The 22,565-nt window shown below is 36.9% G+C and overlaps 1 protein-coding gene across 11 annotated transcripts in view; it reads right to left on the reverse strand.

Annotated features, from left to right (window-relative positions):
- Positions 1 to 2,825: 2,825 nt before the first annotated feature.
- The window catches only part of RELN (reelin), a 530,878-nt gene continuing 511,138 nt past the window's right edge, over positions 2,826 to 22,565 (reverse strand). For all 11 annotated transcript variants that reach the window (XM_077158967.1, XM_077158900.1, XM_077159048.1 and 8 more), the window contains 4 exons: positions 15,453 to 15,672; positions 13,548 to 13,745; positions 12,740 to 12,838; positions 2,826 to 3,124 (listed from right to left, as the gene is read on the reverse strand). In XM_077158967.1, the coding sequence (XP_077015082.1) occupies positions 3,028 to 3,124; positions 12,740 to 12,838; positions 13,548 to 13,745; positions 15,453 to 15,672 (614 nt within the window). In that variant the 3' untranslated portion in view covers positions 2,826 to 3,027. The remainder of the gene's footprint in view (positions 3,125 to 12,739; positions 12,839 to 13,547; positions 13,746 to 15,452; positions 15,673 to 22,565) is intronic.

A 22,565-nucleotide genomic window follows, 5' to 3' on the forward strand; every position in this document is an offset into this window, starting at 1 on the left:
AGGGCAGGGCAAATACGCTATTCCAGGCACTTTATCAAATGCTGGGCATTTGTGTGCACTAATGGTTTGAAACAGTCATAGTGGACTAATCCGAAGGTCCAAAGTCTCAGAGAAAGGGGGAGCCCTGAACCTATGCCTGATTCCCAACCCAGTATTCGATCCATCCAAATGGAAGATTTCAGAGGTATTTTTGCCCTAATACCTACCTTGATCATTTAAACAAATGGCTGAAATCTCGCCATTAGAAACTCGTTCTTTTGGATCATTAAGCATTTCGGAGTTTAGCACTCCTTGTTAAAATATAAGCATTTTTGAATTTAGCATTCCTTGTTAAAATATAGCTCCCTTGGGAAAAATTATAGCTTATTATTATTATTATTATTTCCATGGGCATGTACTAGGAATCGAACCTGGGTCTCTGGCATGGAAGGTGAGAATCCTGCCACTGAGCCACTATCACACTGCCCAATTATATGGCTTATTTTACATTAACATTTTTATGAGGTAAATATGTTAATGTCTGCTACAGTTTCTAACATTCAATACATCTTAGTTCCCCTTTCTTTCTTCTGTATAAAGGTTGGTTTTCATCTGTAGGGTTGGGACACAGGCAGGTTTTCTGTGGTGTGGGAAATTGTATGGGGGTTCATCTTATGGAAAGAAACCCGAAGATAACTTTCTTTCTTTGCTGTTTTACCCAGGCTTCAAAGGTAGAGAATGCTAGAAAACAAGTATTCTGTGACAGAGAGAGACCAAAGAATCAATTTCAATTCACTCAAAGTATCAAGGCAAAAGCAATTACATTAGAATAACAAGTGATTGGGTTTCTTCTTTAGTTCTTATGGGAGTTGTTTAGTTTCTGTCAAGGTGATTGTAGAGGTGTTCAAAAGTGTCTGACTTACCAAAATATATCTGCTTTCCATGAACAATAACCTGAAGGGGTTATTGTAATAACTTCGGTGTGAATTTACTGTCTCTAGTTTTACCAACACAGTATTTCTTACACATGCTTTGCGCTTTTTTATTATTCACATATGTAGCCATGTATTATTCTGCCAGTACTCTCAACATAAAAAGTTATGTTTTCCAGACTTAACTTCTCTTTCTCTGATGTATTGGCATGAGTTCTGGATAGTGGGTCCAGACATTGGAATAAGGTAATAAGGCCACTAGAGAGTGACAGACTTTTCCATTTTCATTGCATGGTCTCCTATGTCTATAAAGACAGCATCAATTCCCATTCAAGTTGGATTTTTTTTTTTAAAAGACTGTAAAAATTCATTTATAATAAGCACCCAAAGGACTAAATAGAAGATGCAGTAATAATTACAAAACTTTCTCACCTCTGAACTGGGATTCTTTTAACAACAGCTGATATTTTTTCTACACAATAAATAAACCAGTAGTTACTTTTTGTATTTACTACTATATTTTTCATATGAAGCATGTATTTTGCCTGTGAAGTTTGGAGCCACTCTGGAGAAGTATGAATCCTTAGTAAAATTTTTGTCAGACAATTAAAAATTCCTTCTGTTATTATTTCTCAGCTGTCCCCTTCTTTATCTTAACCTGCTCCAACCACTCTTGATACAAGGCCAGAGTGAACTTAACAAAAGCCATCTGCTTAAAACCCTCCAACGGCTTCCTGATGCTTCCTGGTGAAAACTGAAATTTGTTGGTTTAAGAAACTGTCTTCCATCCTACCCCCACTTCTGACGCCTCCAGCAAAACTGGCTATCTCGTTAGGCTGTTCTTAAGTCCCTCCTCAAATTCAAATGACATGTGGTTACCCTTAAGTGTCTAGGTCCTACCTTTGGGTCTTTGCATGTATTGTCTATGTCTAGAATATAAGGAAAATGGCTAAATTAAAAGTGTGACTTCATAATTGCTATTTTAATGATGAAACAGAAAAACAGATAAAAGTTTCTGACATTATCTTTCTGCACCTGCCCAGGCTTACAAATCCTACATAAACTTTAATTAAAATGAATAAAGTCAAATGACCTTCAAATGGCTTTTGCACATAATTTTTATTTAAGCATGGGCTTGTAGCTTGGTTCACCTTAGAGTGCAACCTTTTAGTTATCTTAATAAACAGTTCAGGGCTATGGGGCCATTATAATCTTGCTGGTGTTGTACAACTTCATCAGAAAGTATGAATATGACCCACAGGAAAAACAATCCACGAAGAGAACACAATGAAAACATCCACTGTTTTACAAATCACTCTGTTACCACAGACACAAAATGGCAGTTACTGTTAGTAAATCAGCCACAGAACAAATTAAAAAAATCTTTAGACCAGTAAAATGGGAACTCCTCAGTGGGGAGCAGGGGAAATAGGGTCTTCACCCACAGTTTTTAAGTAGAAAATATTTTAAGGTCAAGCATTTTTCTTATCCACAAAACAACGCTAAACCAACATACATTTTAAGAAGCATATTAAAGGAGATGCAATTTTTACAACTATCTTCTTGAATAGGTATTTCAGTGAACTTTCTGCAGAGTATAAGTAGCCCAAAATTCAGCAGCAAAATATTGCAACATAACAAGTAAATACAGTGTCAATGTGTTATATTGTAGAAGAGAATACATAAAGGACAAACTGATAATTTAATCATATAAAACATGATACGTAGCTGAAATACAGTCCACTTAAATAGCCTTGTGACCAAGAATGTTAAATACTGTACTAAATGCCATTTAAAACATAAAATCTCTTAAATTTTTGTGCTTAAAGTTATTTTATTCTGTTAAACTATGTCTTACTCTCAATACTGCCACTGTAACTGATTTTACAACAGATCACAATTTGCACAGACACATCAACATTAAGACATTTACTTATGAGAAAATAAGTCACTTGTCATTAGTTCACAGTGTGGGAAAGTGATGTATACTCTGTTTCGAGAAGGGCTTTCAGCAAGTCCTCCACAGAAGTTTCCTGATACCAAATGCAGTGTGAGATTTAAAAGAATAGAAAGCAACACATCACATGTTGGAAGGAAAAATAAACGTTTTGATTCTTCATGGGTATCGTCTAAGTGACCTTCGTCTTCTGTTGTAGAAATGCCTGAGCCCATGTTGTCGTGAAAAATTCATCATGTAATTTTGTTTGCGAGTGCTGTTAAAAACCAAAGAGGGTGGAGGCAGGGAGGGAAAGAAGAAAGAGCATGTAAGTCCCATCACTGAAAGCACAATCTATTCTAGGTCCTAATTTACTCTGATATTTATTTGAAAAAAAATGTCAGGGTTAACAGGTCATGCTAATGTTACCCCCCAGGGACAGAGTAACTAGTCTGACATCTGTATTTACCACCTTCGGCCTTGACGAAATCTCTTTCTTTTTATGACTGAGAACCTCATCTCAATTCTCCAAACCAGATAAAATGGTATATTTCCTTGATTCATAGCAAAACAGATCAAAACTGTTTTTTTTTCCTTACTTTATTTTAATTTTATTCTTGAATCTTTACTGAGAACATTTATTTGGTTGGCCCTATTAACTTATTTAAATGCACGTTTAAAAAGTAGGAAAAATAATTTTGTTTCTATAGCAAGCTACATTCTCATTTAAAGCTTAGACAGCAAAAACAAAATAAAAACAAACTTGCTAGCTGACATGGCTTGATCTTCTATTTTATACAGTCTTGAAGGCAAAATGAGGAGGTAAGTCTTTCTCAGAATATTGGATTCCATTGTCTTCCTAAATCAATAGGCAGCTATGGACATATTATATAAATATGGCCTTATGAAAGGGGGATTCCACTGAAAAGAGATCATAAAATACTAAGAAAGTATAACTGACTACAGAATTGTATATATGTGTGTATATGTCCCCTCCCCCTTACATGTACATATATTTATACTATATGTGAAGCTGATGAAAATACTGAAAATGGATTTCAGGAGCCTGTAGGTAATTACACAATACTGGTAGTCATGGCTGCTACTTTCAGAAGGGTCATGACTTAAAACAGTACTGAAAAGACACATCTCTCTCTAACACACTGACCTGAGTGACAGCATATCTGCCTGTGGCATCGGTATATGGGTTATAAGTGTGTGCCTACCAATATTTTCCACATTCACTGAGTCTGCTGATTACTTTCATGGTCCCAAACACCTTTTCTATTTAATTTCATGGGATTGTCTAATACATCAGGAGTGGGATAACGTCACGTTGTGATGTGATCTCACAATAAAGGTCTATATGACAATGAACTTGAGTTAGGGTAAAGAAGAGGGAAAGAGTAATTTTGTACTAAGCAGCCTGGTCTCCTGGGTTATCAACAATCAATATACTAGTCAAGGTATAAAATGATACTGTTTTACCTAATGTCTTATACTAATTACTGTGCTAATAATTTTCCACCCTGGATTTCTATATTATCAAAACACTAGAAAGTATAAAATGGAAACAAAACATATACTCTGGAGACATTGTACAAAAAAAAAAGTAAGGCAAAAACCATAAGGTTTTGTCTTCAGGTAGCTTTGCTAATGTTCCCCCATCACTCCCCTCCCCACCCTGCCCCCCACAGCCCCAACTTTCCCCAATGAGGCAATATCACATGTATGAACTAATTTGATCAGTTTCAATTTCAGATTTGAAGGATGAAACTAATTTACCCATCATTTATTAGATGCGATACATACTAATTGCTGGCTATGTAAAATAGTCAAATTAAAATTTTAAAAAGGTCAATGACCTAATGTATTGAACTTATCAAGTGTCAGGAGAAAGACGCCTGTTACTTCTTTCCTCACACAATCTTGGGATAGGACCTTGCTGTCTTCCTGAGATGGCCTACATCACCCTCTGACCCTTCGCCTGAGCTAGTATCACGGCCCCTAAACTCACCTCCTCATCTCAATTCTTTCCTCTTAGGAAAGAGATTCCGCTGAAAATAGGCTGTGAAATATTAAGCATAATTGAATGTATAATTGCATGTATGTCTGTGTATAATCCTACACATACATATAATTGATTTGCACACCAGTTTTAGCCAACTTTCCCTTAAATGCTGGCTTTACTTTGCCCCAAACTCAATCATAATCTTGTCTATGGAGCACCATATAAGGCAATTTAGCTAGGTATTTCAAGACCTCTACACATTTAATTCCATTCTGCTTTTCAGGTCTTTTCTTCCATTATACTTCTGTATAGACTTCTCTATTCAAAATTGCCTTGAGCCTTTTCTACCTGCCTCACTGGCCTTCTTTTTTATTGTAAATTTCGATCACATTTTCTTTATTGTCCATCCCCTCCAGAAGTGATTTCCCCCCCTACTTTGGACACCCACAATGCTCATTTTCTGCTGTGCATGGAATTTGTGTTCATATCTTGCCTCCCCTCAACTCAACTTCCTCTGCTGCTAGGAGCCAGCACCCCACCTCCCCCACCCCCCACAATGCTGAGCCTCTGCCTGACCCATGGGGTGTCAAGGCATGTTTGTTGAACTTTTCGTGACTTACTGATTGGATTCCTGCTGTAAATCATTACTCTTTAACTATAAGGAATAATTGCAAAGTTAAAGCAATGAAAATTATTCTGTTGAAAACGTTTAAAAATATAAGGAACTCAAAGAGAATTTTAAATAGTCGAAATATTTTACACTGAAGAAAAAGATAAGCTCAGAACCTCAAGACATTTCATTATCTCAGTGCAACCTAGCTTGATGCTCTCAATATATGGGAGCAAAGTGATATTTAATTTTGACAAAAGTTGACATGCATGTTCAATGGTTTTAAAGCAACTTCTCCATGTAATTATTCACTTATGGAACTGATTTAAATTCTCCATCTTTATAGGTAAGAATATAAATATTAGCAGCAAGAAAATAAATATTAGATGGATAATTTAAATGATCAGGTCAACAGTGGAAGCTTACATTGCATTTAGAGACATTTTGATTCATGAGGTTCTTTTTGGAGTAAATTTGTGTAACAGTAGCATATCTTTGGATCCCTGAGAATGTTCATATGTATACAGTAATGCAGTTGAACAGATGCTAATGTGTTTATAAATTCACATTATCAAATGGCCACATTTTCAACATCCTTGAAATTAATTGGTAACTTGGTATGTAAAACATAAATACCAATCTCTGGAGTCAGGTCGGAATGTAATGAAGGAAATTTTTCCAGTGCATAACTTTTTTTTTCAGTGCATAAGCTTTTAAAAATCAACCACCCACCATGGGAAGCTATACCAAAATGCTGTCTGCTTTTAGGATCTTTAAATAAATAGATATATTATTAAGCAGTAATAGTGCCTTCTAAAATGTCTAACTTATAATATTGGGCATAAAGGAAAATTAACAAGTTTAAATATCTTATTTTTGTTGTGTGGGTAGCAAATCCAAGAGTCCTATTTTTGTTCTGATACATATATATGTATAGTTACAGATAATCTTGAAATGGAAATAATAATAGGTGTGATGGAATTTTTAAGATTTATCTTTTCACTGCAATTACAGAGGGAAGTAATTTGCATTATAAGTTCAATGAAAGTAAGTAATATTCATTCCAAGGGACGTCAACTATGACCCTTGACATGTCAATTTGCTTAGGCCATGGATAAATATAGGTCCATTTTTAAATTCTCCTAGTAGGAGTTAAAGTCATCGAATGAAGAGAGAATGAACATTAATAATATCTTGGAAATGCTGATTTAAATTTCCTTATGGCTAAGGGAGTTTAGGGACGTAGATGGCGTATGGAACTATAAATGCTTCACTGTTTCTGCATAGGAAATGCATATGGATATTGCAAGATCCTTGAAGAACTAGGGACTCTGCCTTTTTGAACTGAATTCTTCACTGCAGCCACAATCTTAGCTCATCCAGTTTCACAACTGATTTTTTGTTTTCATGGGCAGGCACCGGAAATCAAACCTGGGTCTCTGGCATGGCAGGTGAGAACTCTGCCTGCTGAGCCATGGTGACCTGCTACAATTGATTTTTAATGGAATTCCAAGAGGATTGGAGAAGACAGAGAAATGGCAGAAGCTCAGATTGGTAATTTGAGCTCACAGAAATTTTGGCATTTTTACTGATCAGCAATTTGTTTCTATCAAAACACATGGTAAAAGAAATAATGAGATATATGAATGCAGAAATAAGAATCTAGTGCACTTTTAGACAGCACATCTTTCAGAGAACTACTGATGATTGTCAGATAGGAAGCTGCCATTGAAACCAATCAGTAAATTTTCCCTGCATACAGGATGCTGTGATTTTACTTTCAAGGCCATGCATTTTCAGGAAGACAACATATAAATAAATATAGGGTACACCAATCTAAAAAATACTGTAGATTTCATATTTTTTCTTGGCTAAATGTGGATTATAATATATATGTCTACGGCAGGGAGTTTTAAGGGTTAAGTGAAAACTAGCATAATATATATACATATTCAATAAATGACAACCATTTTACCTTTTTTCTTAAGTTTTAAAGTATCTCAATCAGAGCACAAATGTGAATGTATATTAAGGGTGGCCAAACCTACCTAAGAGTAGGATCTAGAACTCACAAGTATCATGAATACATCCATGCCCCTCTGCCAATTCATTAACTTAAGATAACATTGATAAATCAAGGCACCCTCACACATCTTCAGCATTGTCAGTCTTTCAAAAGAAATTAAACTTAATCAGAGCCCATAGCTCTTTTCCACACATTTCTATTTTCACTTTTCCCTCATAACAAATTTACAAACTGTGAGTCCTTCAAGAGCACCTAGCACCATGCCAGGCACAGAGGAGGAACTAAATAAAATTTGTTGCCCAATGAGGGTATGCAAATTGGCATCCTGGTCCATGCTGATGTGCTTAACATGGCATAAATTTGGGAATTATCTCAATTTGGCTGATTTCTTAGTTTATATGATATAAATTTCAAATATTCCAGTAGATCCCAAACACATTTATAAATTTTTCATAGTTTTTTTTTTTTTCAGATACAAAGGTCTTCTACAAAACTTCTTAGTTAACTGAGATGACCCTGATGAAACTATCAGCAAATAGTTCCCCAGATTTAGTAAGAGGACTTACCTTACTCTAGTGGAAAACCAATGACAGCAAATAATGAAATATAACACAAGTTAAAAAATGCCTTTCAATGCATGCAGCACTGTGATTAGTCATAAAAGTCTGATCAGGTTTAGACGCAATATGGGATTTTTCATCTCTTTTGAAAATAAAAATTAAAGACGTTATTTCTTATTCTTCTATATTCAGATATACATATATCTAACTTCTCTATGTAATGCAACATGCAATATTTTGCTCATAACAGTATGTCAAGGTACATGGGCTATAGTACTACATTTGGCATAAATGTTGCATAAAAAGTACAAATATTAAAGTAATAGATTAATAGCCACTATTATTAATTTTATTTTCTGATTTGTCAATTATTTACATTTTAGGAAATACTTATTCCTGAATATATTAAGGAACTGGCTTTTGAAAATACAGAAGTCCTCCATATTAAATAACAGTCAAATTTAATAAAGGATAAATATGCTTTGCAACAAATGTAATATGCTCATCTCCATAAATCATTTGTGCCAAAAAAGTGACAGTATCTTGGTAATGAATAGCATGAGGGGATGGTCGTGATGGAACTCACATTATTAAAATCTGATAAATGCGTTAAGACCATAGTTAGCAATATATTGGTTTTCAATTCTTGTGATAACTCACTTTTTAATACATCAATTTAAAAAGGCCAAGTCTTTACTGAGCAATTTGCCTTCAAGGTACACATGCAAAAATTGGCCCACTTCATTATACACATGACAGGTTGTGATTTACACACGTACACAGGAAATGTGATGTGTGAATGAAATGCAAAATTGGGTGAGGGAGATTCTTAGGATAAAAGTACAAGTACCTCTCTACCCCCAAAATAAAGGTTAAGAGGGAGAATTCTCTTTTATCCTAAGAAGAACCCCACCAGCATGGATCTTGTAAGGGATCTGCCCAAATGTATTCACAAATAATTACCGGAAAACAAATACTCTATGCCAGCAAATGAATTCAGAGAAATTAGATTTCTGACACTTGTTTATCAAGGATTGGGTTATGCTACTTCGTTCAGACTTTACAGAATAAGGACTTTTTTTGTAAATTAGTGAGGCTGGAAAAAATGATTTCTCAGTTTAGTTTTATCTCATATACGGTAGATTAGCAGGGGCTAATAATCATGAAGGACTTTTTTGTGCAGGTTTTATTGAAAAACATCATCAAAGTCTATACTCTCAAACAAGTATGAGGCATAGGTGACTTTACTTGTTAAATACTAAAAGGGTGGTTTTTTTTTTTAATCTTTATGGTGTGGGGCTTGTCAGTTTGTACATCCATATTTGTGAAATTCAAATCCTTCCACATATAGTATTTTTGAGTTAAACCATTAAATTACAAAATATATTATGTTTCTTCTTCATTTCAGATACACTCCTAACCTTGAAATATTTTCAAAAGTACCAAATTTGCTCTCATCAATCTTGTATACCTTCTTGGTTATTATGGGCAGTGCTGAAGTTAAATAAGATACCATGCGTGACACTGTTTTTCTCTCTGGGGACTTTTAGCATGTGTCCTTGGTGCACATGCACAAAAGCAAAACTATGGTAATAAAGCTAGATTAAGGCCAATCTTCACTTAAATGAGAAAACACATTCTAAAAATTCTTAAGTGAAATGTATGCCCCCAACCATTAGTTGCAAAAACATATTAGTACTCCATTTTGCTGCTATCTAATCAGGTAGGGCTTGTATCTGTGACGAGATGCACCCCATTCTGCTTTTCCTTCCTCTCTGCTTGAGGATTAACATTACTAATTCACATAACTAAATGTTCTTATGCAAAAGTATAGTTAATTAAGAGGATATTTTCAATTAATAGGACTCCAGGGAAATATTCCATCTCTTTATTTCTAAATATACCTCTGCTATGCAAAAGTTATAATTAGTAATATTTGTGAATCATGACATGAACGTTGGCTCACTTCTTTGTGACTCATCTGAACAACTCATGGGGAAATGACTATATTTTATTTTTCTGAATTCTCTGGAACTTCCTCTTTATTTTAAACAAGTAAATGGAAAGAATTGAAATAATTATTTTATAGAGCTATCTATTGCATATTTATTGTTGAATGCTGTAAAACTTTTTGTGACTCTTAAAAAAGGGTACTTTTAAAAGGTACAGTGCAGACAAATGTTAAATCCTAAGAGCAAAACATCAAAAACCATAGTTCTTAAAAATATAGTTTCTTAGTATTGTATTTTTTAAACAATTCACTTATTGAACTCAGTTTCATGAGATATTTTTCTCTCTCCAGAAAAAGGAGGAAAATTAAGTAAAAGTAACTCCTTTCATTTTAATAAAATTTTAGAATGTCATTAAAGACATAGCCTTTATGTCTTAAGATAATATGTGTAATATATATATAGATGTACAAAATTATACTTTAAAAAATATATAAAAATATATATTATAAAATTATTATTAAAAAAAAATTCACCAAAGGAGACACTGAATAAAACTCATGCAGCCCTGTGCATGTGTGGCAATGTTCTTTTCTCATTAGAAACGTTTTAGTGTCCTTGAGAGTGAGAGACGATAACACAGGGTAAAAACAGACAGGACCCTGGTAAGTGATAAATTCTTCAAATTATTAAAATTCTGGGGACTGAAGAAAAATGAAGTCTTTACAAGTACAGATTATAGCTTCATAAAAATACCAATTACAATAAGTTTCTGGTATCTCATATAATCTGAACCTGATCTTTGTAATAATATTATGATGCTGGTAGTTGCTTTTAAAAGTGACACCAACATCAGGCATCCTAGGGGCAACTGCCAGGTATCTGTGAGGTTTCCTCAGGGCGGTGAAATGGGGAGCTTCCTCCTCCAGACTCCATGAGCCTCTGAGGCAGCAGGTTGACAAGGAGCAGAGAACAGAGTTCTGTTTCCAGGTTGGGTGGGAGTTATTTTATACTGGGGGAATATAATTACATTTCTGACCCCACCTGCTTTGTATGTTCAGCCCAAGGGAAGAATTATGGTGTTGCTATGCGTCTGAAAACCAATATAGATAATTGCAATTGCTTGACAGATTGGGAGGAGAAGAAACATCTACTCAAATGCAGGATATGTTAAGAATTGTTATGTTTACTCAAGGGAAGTATTAACATCCTGCCTTCTTTTTGAGGACTGTCAAGTGTTGAAGTTTCCACAGGAGTTGGTAATGCTTTGTCAGGCACAGCATGCCCCATCGATGTAAATTTTCTTGGCAAGATACTTAAAAGATAAACTCTATTGACTCTAAATCTCATTTCAACCTGTATGTTTATGGAGTACAAAATCACCTGAGGTGATTTTGAAAGACTGATGCTCAGGTCCCACCACAGATTAATTTAAATCTTAACCTTTAGGGATGGGTCTGGGCATTGGGACATTCACTGATTTTTTTTCAAAAGCTTCTCAAGTGATTCTGATGTTTAATCTGAGAAGTGCAGCTCTAAAAGGCAAGAAGACAGGGCAAAATGGCTTTAGGGCTGATTTTTGGTCTATTTGAACATCTCTTGATGGCCATACCTTACGTTCATTCATTTAGAGCCCAGTTTATTCTGTTCTCCTGGAAGAATGTAATCTGAGGAAATTGATATCCAAGCAATACATCAGCCTCATACTTAGATTCAAATGAGTCTGGACCATTCCTTTAAACTTCAGCTTTGTCTTGTGGAGGCAGAGCCCAGCAAGTTATCCAAAAGCAGCAGAGCGCACGGTGGGAACTTGTGTAGGGACTGGGTTGCTCTTTGGTTTGGGGTTGATATGGATGCCATGCAAGCAGGTGCCTCAGTGAAAGCTAAGACGAGGGCTAACTCAAGACTGGAAAAGTCAGCTCATGACTATGATCAAAAGAAAACAAATCTGGTAGTTCTCCTACCATTAAGCATTTAAATTTGCTTTCAAAATGACTGAAATCAGCAAAAGGACTGATTTCACGTTTGCTTTGGTAAACAAAATGAACATTTGAACCTATCTACCGAGAAGATTCGCCTCTCCTTGCCAACCACTTGGAGCCATCAGTCCGAACCCGTCGAGACATAAGCATTCCAGTTCTACAGGAACTAGATTGTTGGAGAAAAAGCAAATCATCTGTCTGTGAGGAACAGTCAACCTGGCTAGGTGAGAGGCTTATTATTTGGGAGACACAGTGGGGGAATACCTTGGACTTGTTAGGGGTTGGGATCGGTCAGGAAGAATCTAAAAGCACAAATCCTAGTTGTAAACTATGTCACTAAGTGGAAGAATGCTTCAGGCATCTGTGGCTAAAACAAGTGTTTGTAATTGGGCACATCAACCAGTACAGATTCTTTCTCTTAAGAGATATGATTCCCTTTTATAAGGCAACCTAGATCTGGCATAAGACATTGTTTCCCAAAGACCTGGAGACGTTAGTTTTATCCAATTGTCATATTCTTAAATAAATGCTTTGCCTATTGAAGTTTTCTAAGGTACATTAAATTCTATTCAGGGCTTTGTTATTTCGCTGTTGACATGAGCTATAGCTTGCAGATGCTGAAGAATGTCAGTCAAACTGGTCCTTTGGGGGCTTCTCATCAGAAACAGTTCTTACTAAATTAAGGAGCGTGCCGTGCGGAAGGAATTTCAAACCTTTGTGAAATGGACACGGGTGATGCATATCAGATACTCACAGGACAACCTCGACATGGTCCAAAGCCCACTGATCATGACCTGTTCCATTGTGGCGTGGTTGCCACCAGCGCAGTAAAACGCCCTTCATCCGTGCCTCCCTGTGTCACGATAGAAGGACAAAGAGGATAAACATTAGGAAATGGAGAACTTTCTGGTCTGTGACTTCCAGACTGCAAAGATTAAATTCGCTAATCTAAATCAACAAAGCTTTGGACAGAGAATGCAGAGCTGCATAGGTCTTAGTACTCTTCTAAGCAGCCTTAAACTTCACTTCCTACTCAAGGGCTTTGTAATACTATTATATCTCTCTTCCTCCTTCCTCTGACTCCGGTAGTACTTGGGAGAGCAATATATTCAGTCAACAAATATGAAGTGCTGTCTGTGTGACAGGCACTGCGTTAGAAGGTAAGAGAACAGTGCTAAGCAAAGCTGACATAATTGCCTAACTTCAGCAAGTTTTCAAACAAGCATACTTGGCAGGGGAAAAAATGTTGTTTTCTCAAGGACTAGAAATACTGGTTCAAGGAAGGGAAATGTGCAAAAATCATCTTTAGATTTAGTTCTTATTCTCTATTCCCTTTTGCCATTATTCCTTGCTTCAGTCTATGCCTCTAATCCTATAGAAAACAGTCATAAAACTTCGGAGAGAGCTCGGTTTGTCTTGGTTCTGCTACCACCTGCTTTTGTGGCCTTGTTCAAGGGGCTTTGCTAATTGTGTCCCCTTTGAGGCGTCTGTGCTTTCTCTAACTCAAACTCTGTGGTCCTCAGGGCCATGTGTGAGACATGCCTCTCCATTCAGCTACTTACAGGGGGACGTTGTAGGACACTCTCTGAGCCTGCGTGAAATCCTTCGGCTGGTGCTGGGCGATGACGTGCCAGGTGAGGCCGTTATTGACGCTGTACTGCAGCAGCACGGCCTTGTCCACGGCGTGCGGGCCGCTCACGTCGCTGTTACAGCTGTCCGTCTGGGACGTGCTCCCGATTTGCAAAACAAACATGATTTTGCTGGAAAACACAGGTGAGATACATCTTTAAAAAAGAGCCAGGACATACTATAGGAGGAGTCGTACTTTATGATTTTTTTCCCTTGTTCCCTAGGTCCCTGAGTTCAGCCTTATGACTAAAGCATATTAGTAATATAATTTATTTATAAATGTCAATCATACCTATGAAAATAACCTAGGAAGGCTGGCTTTCTATACCAAGCAAACAACTCTGACTTTCAAGATGTTGGAAATTTTTCATGATGTTGGAAATATTGTGACTGTATGTCACTTAAAACACTTGATATTTTCTGAAAGGGATTACAAGCCAAACAGGTAGCTACGGACACAGAGAGGACAGGGAATAAAATAACAATATTTATGCTACATACTTTTTACAAATCGCTTCGAGCCGAACAGCATCTGGACAAGGGTAAATCATCAGGCCCTTTTTAGGAAAGGAATGACTGAAAGGGAAAAATGAGGTAGAGACCTGCTGGCTTCTGACTATCCCTGCAATTCTCTTCAACATGTCCCTTTGCTTTACACAGGCATCTTCTCCTTAGAAGATACAGTTTTTAAATATAGGAAATGTATCCTCATAAGAGTCCTAATGATTAACTAAGTAGTCCCATTAGAGAAGTGGTTAGACAGAACTGGACTTAAAAATTGTGAATGCATAGATTAATCTAAAACAAAGTTATACCTGTCAACATGGTGTGCAATTGTTAACTAAGCAGCTAACTGCATCTACATATGAGTAAGGGGAAGCAATAGGTTATCTCTAGGTTGCGTATATCTTTTTGGTGGGGGGGGGAGAAAATGGGGAATAGGTAGACACCACAACTTTAGGCATTTCTGTGGTCACCATACAGGAGTTAATTTTAGTATCTTTTCATTATTTATCATATTAAGGAACCCCCTCCAACCCCAAACCTACTTTCCTGCTTCGGAAAATACATTATTTTTTTTACAAAGTAGAAGGCTTCATATAAACATCTACATTCTCATGAACCAAGTGATAATTCTCAAATACCCTTATAACTACTGAATACTTTCAGCCCTAGGAGAATATTCTAGTCTAATACTTCGCAATGTTTTTAAAGTCTTAGAATTGTTTCTTGAATTATAGAGATAAACGCTGTGTTTGATCTGGCTGAGGTGGCAGAGCTGGGATGGCAGGTGGGGAAGGAAATTCTACCCTCTTGGGATCTCTTTTCCTATTATTTCTCCAGTCCATCTGCACAGTTGCTCTCCATCTATTCTGCATTAATCTCAAGCTCCTATAGCATGCGAATTTTTAAAGTTCCCATGCAACCATCCATCCTCCATTTTTATATACTTACATATGCCCAGTATAGATATGCTTGCATTATTAAAAATTTGACTTCTTATATAATTCACATTTACATGCTTATAAATGATCAACATTAAATGATCTATATAGGTTATACATAGCCAACTTTTCACACTTGATCATTTCCCCTGGCATATACCTATGTTACAATCACTCATCTGGTGGTGTTTGATGAAATACAAAGTAATTCTATAATAAATTTAAGAAAAGTATAATTCTGAGTTGTGAAAATATACAGTGGAAACACATTTAGTTTTCCACTGCTTGGTAACATCTGTGTCATGAAGTAAATTATCATATCTAACAGACAGGTGACAATAACAGCCTTGGGACTGATTCTACATCTGGACCGGAACACGGGGGTTTTGTTACCTTGCTCTAGTGAGGTCCAGAGGTTTGGTGGCGGCTTGTCTTATCTGACAGCCATTAAAATAGAGCGAGTCTCCGTGGGCATAGGGCGCCAGCTGTCCACAGCCACTTCCTATCACCCCGCCCTGGATGGTCTCCCAGTTTGCCTCGGTGACTCTCGCAGACTCAAAATTATCTTTAATATAGGTGGGAAGATCATGACTGAAAATAGAGCAATCATCACCTGGAGAGAAAGAAAGAAATCAGCTGGAATAAGCAGAATCATCAAAGATGAAAAAGAATTCAATTTAAGGTTTCATCCATTGTTTTTACTGTGAAACCGGCAAAAGACAAAACAGTAGCAGACTCTCAGGAATAAATAATTCTCTTTTTTATTTTGGCAATTAATCACTTACTTTGTTGAGAAAAAATCCTACTACCTTTGAGACAAAGTTTACTGGAATGTGTAGGTGCGGATGACTTATCACTTACATAAATCTGCTGTTCACATACCACAGCATCTGGCTGGACTTGCTGATTTATCAGTGATGGGTCTGAGCAGGGAACACTCACCCTGGCATGAGAGGCCAACTATTTTATTTTGTCCTAGCATGATTTTATAGTAGAAAATAGGGAAAGTCATGTTTCTTTCTTACCTTTTTTATTTTGAAATACTTTGAAACCTTGCTACAAAAATAATGCAAACTCCACACACCCCCAGATACCCAGGTACTCCTCTAGATTCCAAGATCAACCAAATTTAACATTTTGCCACCTTTGCCATATCATTCTAGTTAGCTATCCATCAATATATTAATCTGTCTGTTCGTCTGTCTATATACTTATTAAACCATTTTCTGAACACTTGCGTGTAGACTACATACATCATGTTTCCTGAATACTTAATACTGCCATATACATTTCCTAAGAACAAGGGTACTCACTTATATATCAGGTTCAAGAAATTTAACACTGATATAAAGCTTACAATTTTATTCCAAGTTTTTCATCTGTCCAAGTACTGTCCTTCTGAATCTTTTATCTGCCCTTGCTAGATCCCATCCAGGATCATGTATTCATTTACTTGTCATCAACTCTTTAATTGTTCTTTCTATTAATTGTGGAGGATAGGTCATGATCTTGTCCTCCTTCTAGCATAATACTTGATTAAACTGTATCCTATTCATTGCTGGGTCCCCAGTATCTTGCACAGTACTTAGTGCATATCACATATTCAATAATGAGGCTAGGAGAGTGTTTTGATCAGTGAATAAAAAAGTATTTGCAAAACCCCCTTTGGGAGCGGTGAGAAAAGGGGAAAATTCAACTTCCCCAAGTTGAATTCTTGATATTCTCACAAGCAGTGCGGACAACCAAAGCTATAGGCTGAGCCCCCAGTCTTGGGGTTTGTTCATACAAAACTTAACCCCACAAAGGATAGGTCAAGTCTACCTAAAATTAGGCCTAAGAGTTACCCCCAAGAGAACCTCTTTTGTTGCTCAGATCTGGCCTTTCTCTCCAGCCAGCACAACAAGCAAACTCACCACCTTCCCCCTGTCTACGTGGGACATGACTACCAGGGCTGTGGACCTTCCTGGCAATGTGGGACAGAAATCCTAGAGTGAGCTGAGACTCCGCATCAAAGGATTGAGAAAACCTTCTCGACCAAGGGGGGGAAGAGTGAAATAAGACAAAGTGTCAATGGCTGAGAGATTCCGAAGAGTCAAGAGGTTATCCTGGAGGTTATTCTTATGCATTAAGTAGATATCACCTTGTTATTCAAGATGTAATGGAGAGGCTAGAGGGAACTGCCTGAAAATGTAGAGCTGTGTTCCAGTAGCCATGTTTCTTGAAGATGATTGTATAATGATATTGCTTTCACAATGTGACTGTGCGATTGTGAAAACCTTGTGTCTGATGCTCCTTTTATCTACCTTGTCAACAGATGAGTAGAACATATGGAATAAAAATAAATAATAGGGGGAACAAATGTTAAAATAAATTTAGTTTGAAATGCCAGCAATCAATGAAAGAGAGGGGTAAGGGGTATGGTATGTATAAATTTTTTTTTCTGTTTTCGTGTTATCTCTTTTTCTGAATAGATGCAAATGTTCCAAGAAATGATCTTGATGATGAATATGCAACTATGTGGTGATATTGTGAATTACTGATTACATATGTAGAGCGGAATGATCAAAATAGGAATGTTTGCGCTTGTTTGGTGTTTTTTGGTATTTAAAAAAATAAAATAAAGTAAAAAAAAATAAAAATAAATAAAATTAAATACTGGAGACTAAAAGAGATAAAAAAAATGAGGCAAGGATCAATAAATGTAATAGTGAATAAACTGGAAGCATCCCTCAGAGACACCTGAGCTGAAATACTGGCATTTAAGTAAGATACTATATTAGTAAATACATGTGCTTGCATTTTCCCTTGATTCATGCAATACATTTTTTCCCTAAATGTCCACAATAGTTTAAAATCAAAAGGTCATAGTTCTGTTGGATCAGGGCAGAAAGCAAACTCCAGTCAGCTCTGAGAGATGCTTTATTCATTCATCTGCCAAAAGTTCAAATTTCCCAGCCAATGCACAGACAGACCCAGGCAGTCTCAGTGGTGATGAGGATGTCAAGGGAGAGAGGAGACTGTTAAGTGATTTCTGATATCAGATGATTGCAGCAGACTATATCAATCATATCAATTTCATTTAGAAGTGAGGAAATAATATCAACCAATAAATCTGAATCGACTATACTCCAGAACTCAATTACTTGGATTCTTACATTGTTCACTTGGGGGGAACTGTATAATTCTGATACTCTTTGGATAAATATCTTAGCTATGAGAGACAGTAAGGCCTATTAGAAAGAACATCCTGAGTATTGGTCTTCTTTCTGACATTTACTAGCTATGTAACCTTACATAAGCCACTTAACCTCTCTGAGTCAAGTGAAGTTTTCTTCACTTGAAAAATGGGAATAAATAATATTTACCATCACTAACTTATTGGGGTGTCCTCAGTGGCACTGATGAATGAATTGGTGAATACTAAATAAGCAGTAAATCTTAAGACAATGCAAGGATTCACTCAAAAAAGATTTATTGAGAGTCTTGGCCAAGATGGTGGCTTAGCGAGGTGTGGGATTTAGTTCGTCCTCCAGAGTAGCTAATAAATAGCCAGGAACAATACAGAACAACTTCTGGGGCCATGTCAGTGACCAGACACCCCAGTCTGGACCAACTGGACCGGCTGCGAGCCTCCCCAGAACCATGAGTTCCCCAAGCCGCGGGGGCCGGCACCCCTACCCCACAGGCTGCTTCCCAGAGGGGAAAGGAAAGAGAGTTTACCAGCAGCAGGGGCTGAGTGCAACCAAACTCCAATTGTGGAATTAATTAACAAATTCTGACCACTAAAAATAGGCCCCCAGCTCAGCTGAACCTTGAGTAAAAGCTGAGGTCACTGGTTTTTGCCTTGGTGCAGAGGGGACAGGGCTCACGGAAAAAGAAAAAAAAAAAAACACAGGTTTTTTTGTACTTGAAAAAGTCTGGGCCCTGAAGGAAAGGAGGGAGCACACAGGACCCGGAGATACACAGAGCAATGTACTAACTTAAGCTTTTGATTGGCAAGCCCAAGTAGTGGGGGTACTGCTCTGAAAAGGAGTTTTCTCTTTCGTTTTGCTGGCTGTGTTTCTATGGCTTAACTGCTCTTTGGATACAGTTGCAGGGCTTCTCAGGCTCCACTGCCCCAGGCATAGGCAGAATTGAGCTAGTTGGCGTGTTTGTCTGGAGCCTGTACCTTCCCCAGTAGAGGGGTGGGGCCCAGCCCAGGTGGAAGCCCTCCCTCAAGGAATTCAGATCCCAGGGTCTGGAAAAGTGAAGTGATTAAAACCAGACTACAATCTCTCCTCTGTCTCCACCACGCCCCCAGCAGGGAGAGTCTGTTGAAGTTAAAGGTACCATATCACCTTATACTGGTGGGACCTGCAGGCAGGCAAGCACCACATACTCGGCAGGATAGGAAAAACGGAGAGCCCAGAGGCTTCATAGGTAAGCCTTTCAATCTGCTGGGTCTCATCCTCAGGGAAAACCGATGCAGGTGACTCTTCCCTCCTGACAGAAGGCCAGTGTGGTCTGGGAAAATCTGACTGGGGTCTATAATACCTAAGTAGACCCACCTAAGGCGGAAAAAAGGCACTATGCAGGCAGGACAAGAAACAAGAAAACAAGAATGGAAAAATTCTGATCTGTTAAAAAAAACTAAGCTAGAGGTCAAAATAAGCTGAACAAATGTCAAAGACAAGATAGACAACAAAGTCATCCAGCAAGAAAATCCTAGGTAAAAAAAGTGAAAACAATCCCCAGAATAAACTAATTAAGGTAATTAAATGCCTAGACACCAGCAAAAAATAACAAATCATACTAGGAAAATTGAAGATATGGCCCAGTCAAAGGAACAAACCAACAACTCAAATGAGATACAGGAGTTGAAACAATTAATTCAGAATGTTCGAACAGATTTGGAAAACCTCATCAAATACCAAATCAGTGAACTGAGGGAGGATATAAAGAAGTCAAGGAATAAACAAAAAGAAGAAATCAAAAGTCTAAAAAAACAAAGAAGTTACAGGAATGAAACACACAGTAGAAGAGATGAAAAAAAGCAACGGAAACCTGCAATGTCAGATTTCAAGAGGCAGAAAATAGAATTAGTGAACTGGAGGAGGGGACATCTGAAATCAGACAAGCAAAAGAAAATATAGGGAAAAGAATGGAAATATATGAACAGGAACTCAGGGAACTGAATGACAACATGAAACACAATATATGTGTTGTGGGTATCCCAGGAGGAGAAGAGAAGGGAAAAGGAGGAGAAAAACTAAGGGAAGAAATTATCACTGAAAATTTCCCAACTCTTATGAAAGACTTAAAATTAAAATTCCAAGAAGTGCAGCGAACCCCAAACAGAATTGATCCAAATAGATGTACTCCAAGACACTTACTAATCAGAATGTCAGATGTCAAAGAAAAAAAAAGAATCTTGAAAGCAGCAAGAGAAAAGCAATCCATCACATAAAAGGGAAACCCAATAAGACTATGTGTAGATTTCTCAGCAGAAACCATGGAGGCGAGAAGACAGTGGGATGATATACTTAAATTATTAAAAGAGAAAAACTGCCAACAAAGAATTCTATATCCAGCAAAATTGTCCTTCAAAAATGAGGGAGAAATTAAAACATTTTCAGACAAAAAAAATCACTGAGAGAATTTGTGACCAAGAGACCAGCTCTGTATGAAATACTAAAATGAGCACTAGAGACAGAAACAAAAAGACAGGAGAGAGAGGTGTGGAGAAGAGTATAGAAATGAAGACCATCAGTAAAGGTAAAAAGAAGGAAAATTAGATATGACATATAAAATCCAAAAGGCAAAATGGTAGAAGAAAGTACTGCCCATACAATAATAACACTAAACGTTAATGGGTTAAGCTCCCCAATCAAAAGATGTAGACTGGCAGAATGGATTACAAAACAGAACCCATCTATATGTTGTCTACAGGAAATGCATCTTAGACCCAAGGATAAACATAGGTTGAAAGTGGAAGGTTAGGAAAAGACATTCCATGCAAATAAGAATCAGAAAAGAGCAGGAGTAGCTATACTAATATCCAACAAATTAGACTTCAAATGTAAAACAGTTAAGAGACAAAGAAGGACACTATGTATTAATAAAAGGAACAATTCAACAAGAAGACATAACAATCATAAATATTCATGCACTGAGCCAGAATGCTCCAAAATACATGAAGCAAACACAGAAAACACTGAAAAAAGAAATGGACCCATCTACCATAATAGTTGGAGACTCCAATTCCCCACTCTCATCAATGGAAAGAACATCTAGACAGAGGCTCAATAAAGAAACAGAGAATTTGAATAATACAATAAATGAGCTAGATTTAACAGGCATTTATAGAACATTATACCCCACAACAGCAGGATAAACCTTTTACTCAAGCACTCATAGATCATTCTCAAGGATAGACCATATGCTGGGTCACAAAGTAAGTCTCAATAAATTTAAAAAGATTGAAGTCATACGAAACACTTTCTCAGATCTTAAAGGAATGAATGAGGTTGGAAATCAATAATAGGTAGAGTGCCAGAAAATTCACAAATATATAGAGGTTCAACAACACACTCTTAAACAACCGGTGGGTCAAGGAAGAAATTACAAGAGAAATCAGTAAATATCACAAGGCAAATGAAAATGAAACATAACATATCAAAATTTATGGGATGCAGCAAAGGCAGTGTTAAGAAGTAAATTCATTGCCCTAAAATGCCTATATCAAAATAGAAGAAAGAGCAAAAATTGAGGAATTAACTGTTCACTTGGAAGAACTACAGAAACAGCAAACTAACCCCAAAGCAAGCAAAAGGAAAGAAATATTAAAGATTAGAGCAGAAAGAAATGAAATGGAGAACATGAAAACAATTGAGAAAATAAAAAAAAAAACCAGAATGAAGTTGGTTCTATGAGAAAATCAATACGATTGATGGACATTTAGCAAGGTTGACAAAAAGAAGAGAGAGGATGCAAATAAATAAAATCAGAAATGGAAGAGGAGACATAACCACTGACCCCACAGAAATAAAGGAAGTAATGAGAGGGTACTATGAACAACTTTATGCTAATAAACTCGACAATAATATAGATGAAATGGACAACTTCCTAGAAAGGCATGAACAACCAACACTGACTCGAAAAAAACAGATGACCTCAACAAACCAATCACAAGTAAAGAAATTGAATCAGTCATTAAGAAGCTCCACAAAAAGAAAAGTCTAGGACCAGATGGCTTCCAATATGAATTCTATTAAACACTCAAGAAAGAATTACTACCAATTCTACTCAAACTCTTCAAAAAAAAACTGAAGAGGAGGGAAAGCTACCTAATTCATTCTATGAAGCCAGCATCATCCTCATACAAACCAGACAAAGATATGACAAAAAAAGAAAACTACAGACCAATCTCTCTAATGAATACAGATGCAAAAATCCTGAACAAAATTCTTGCAAACTGAATCCAGCAGCATACTAAAAGAATTATACACCATAACCAAGTAGGATTCA

Source organism: Tamandua tetradactyla, chromosome 1 (assembly GCF_023851605.1).
Source record: "Tamandua tetradactyla isolate mTamTet1 chromosome 1, mTamTet1.pri, whole genome shotgun sequence".
In the NCBI taxonomy this organism is placed as follows: Eukaryota; Metazoa; Chordata; class Mammalia; order Pilosa; family Myrmecophagidae; genus Tamandua; species Tamandua tetradactyla.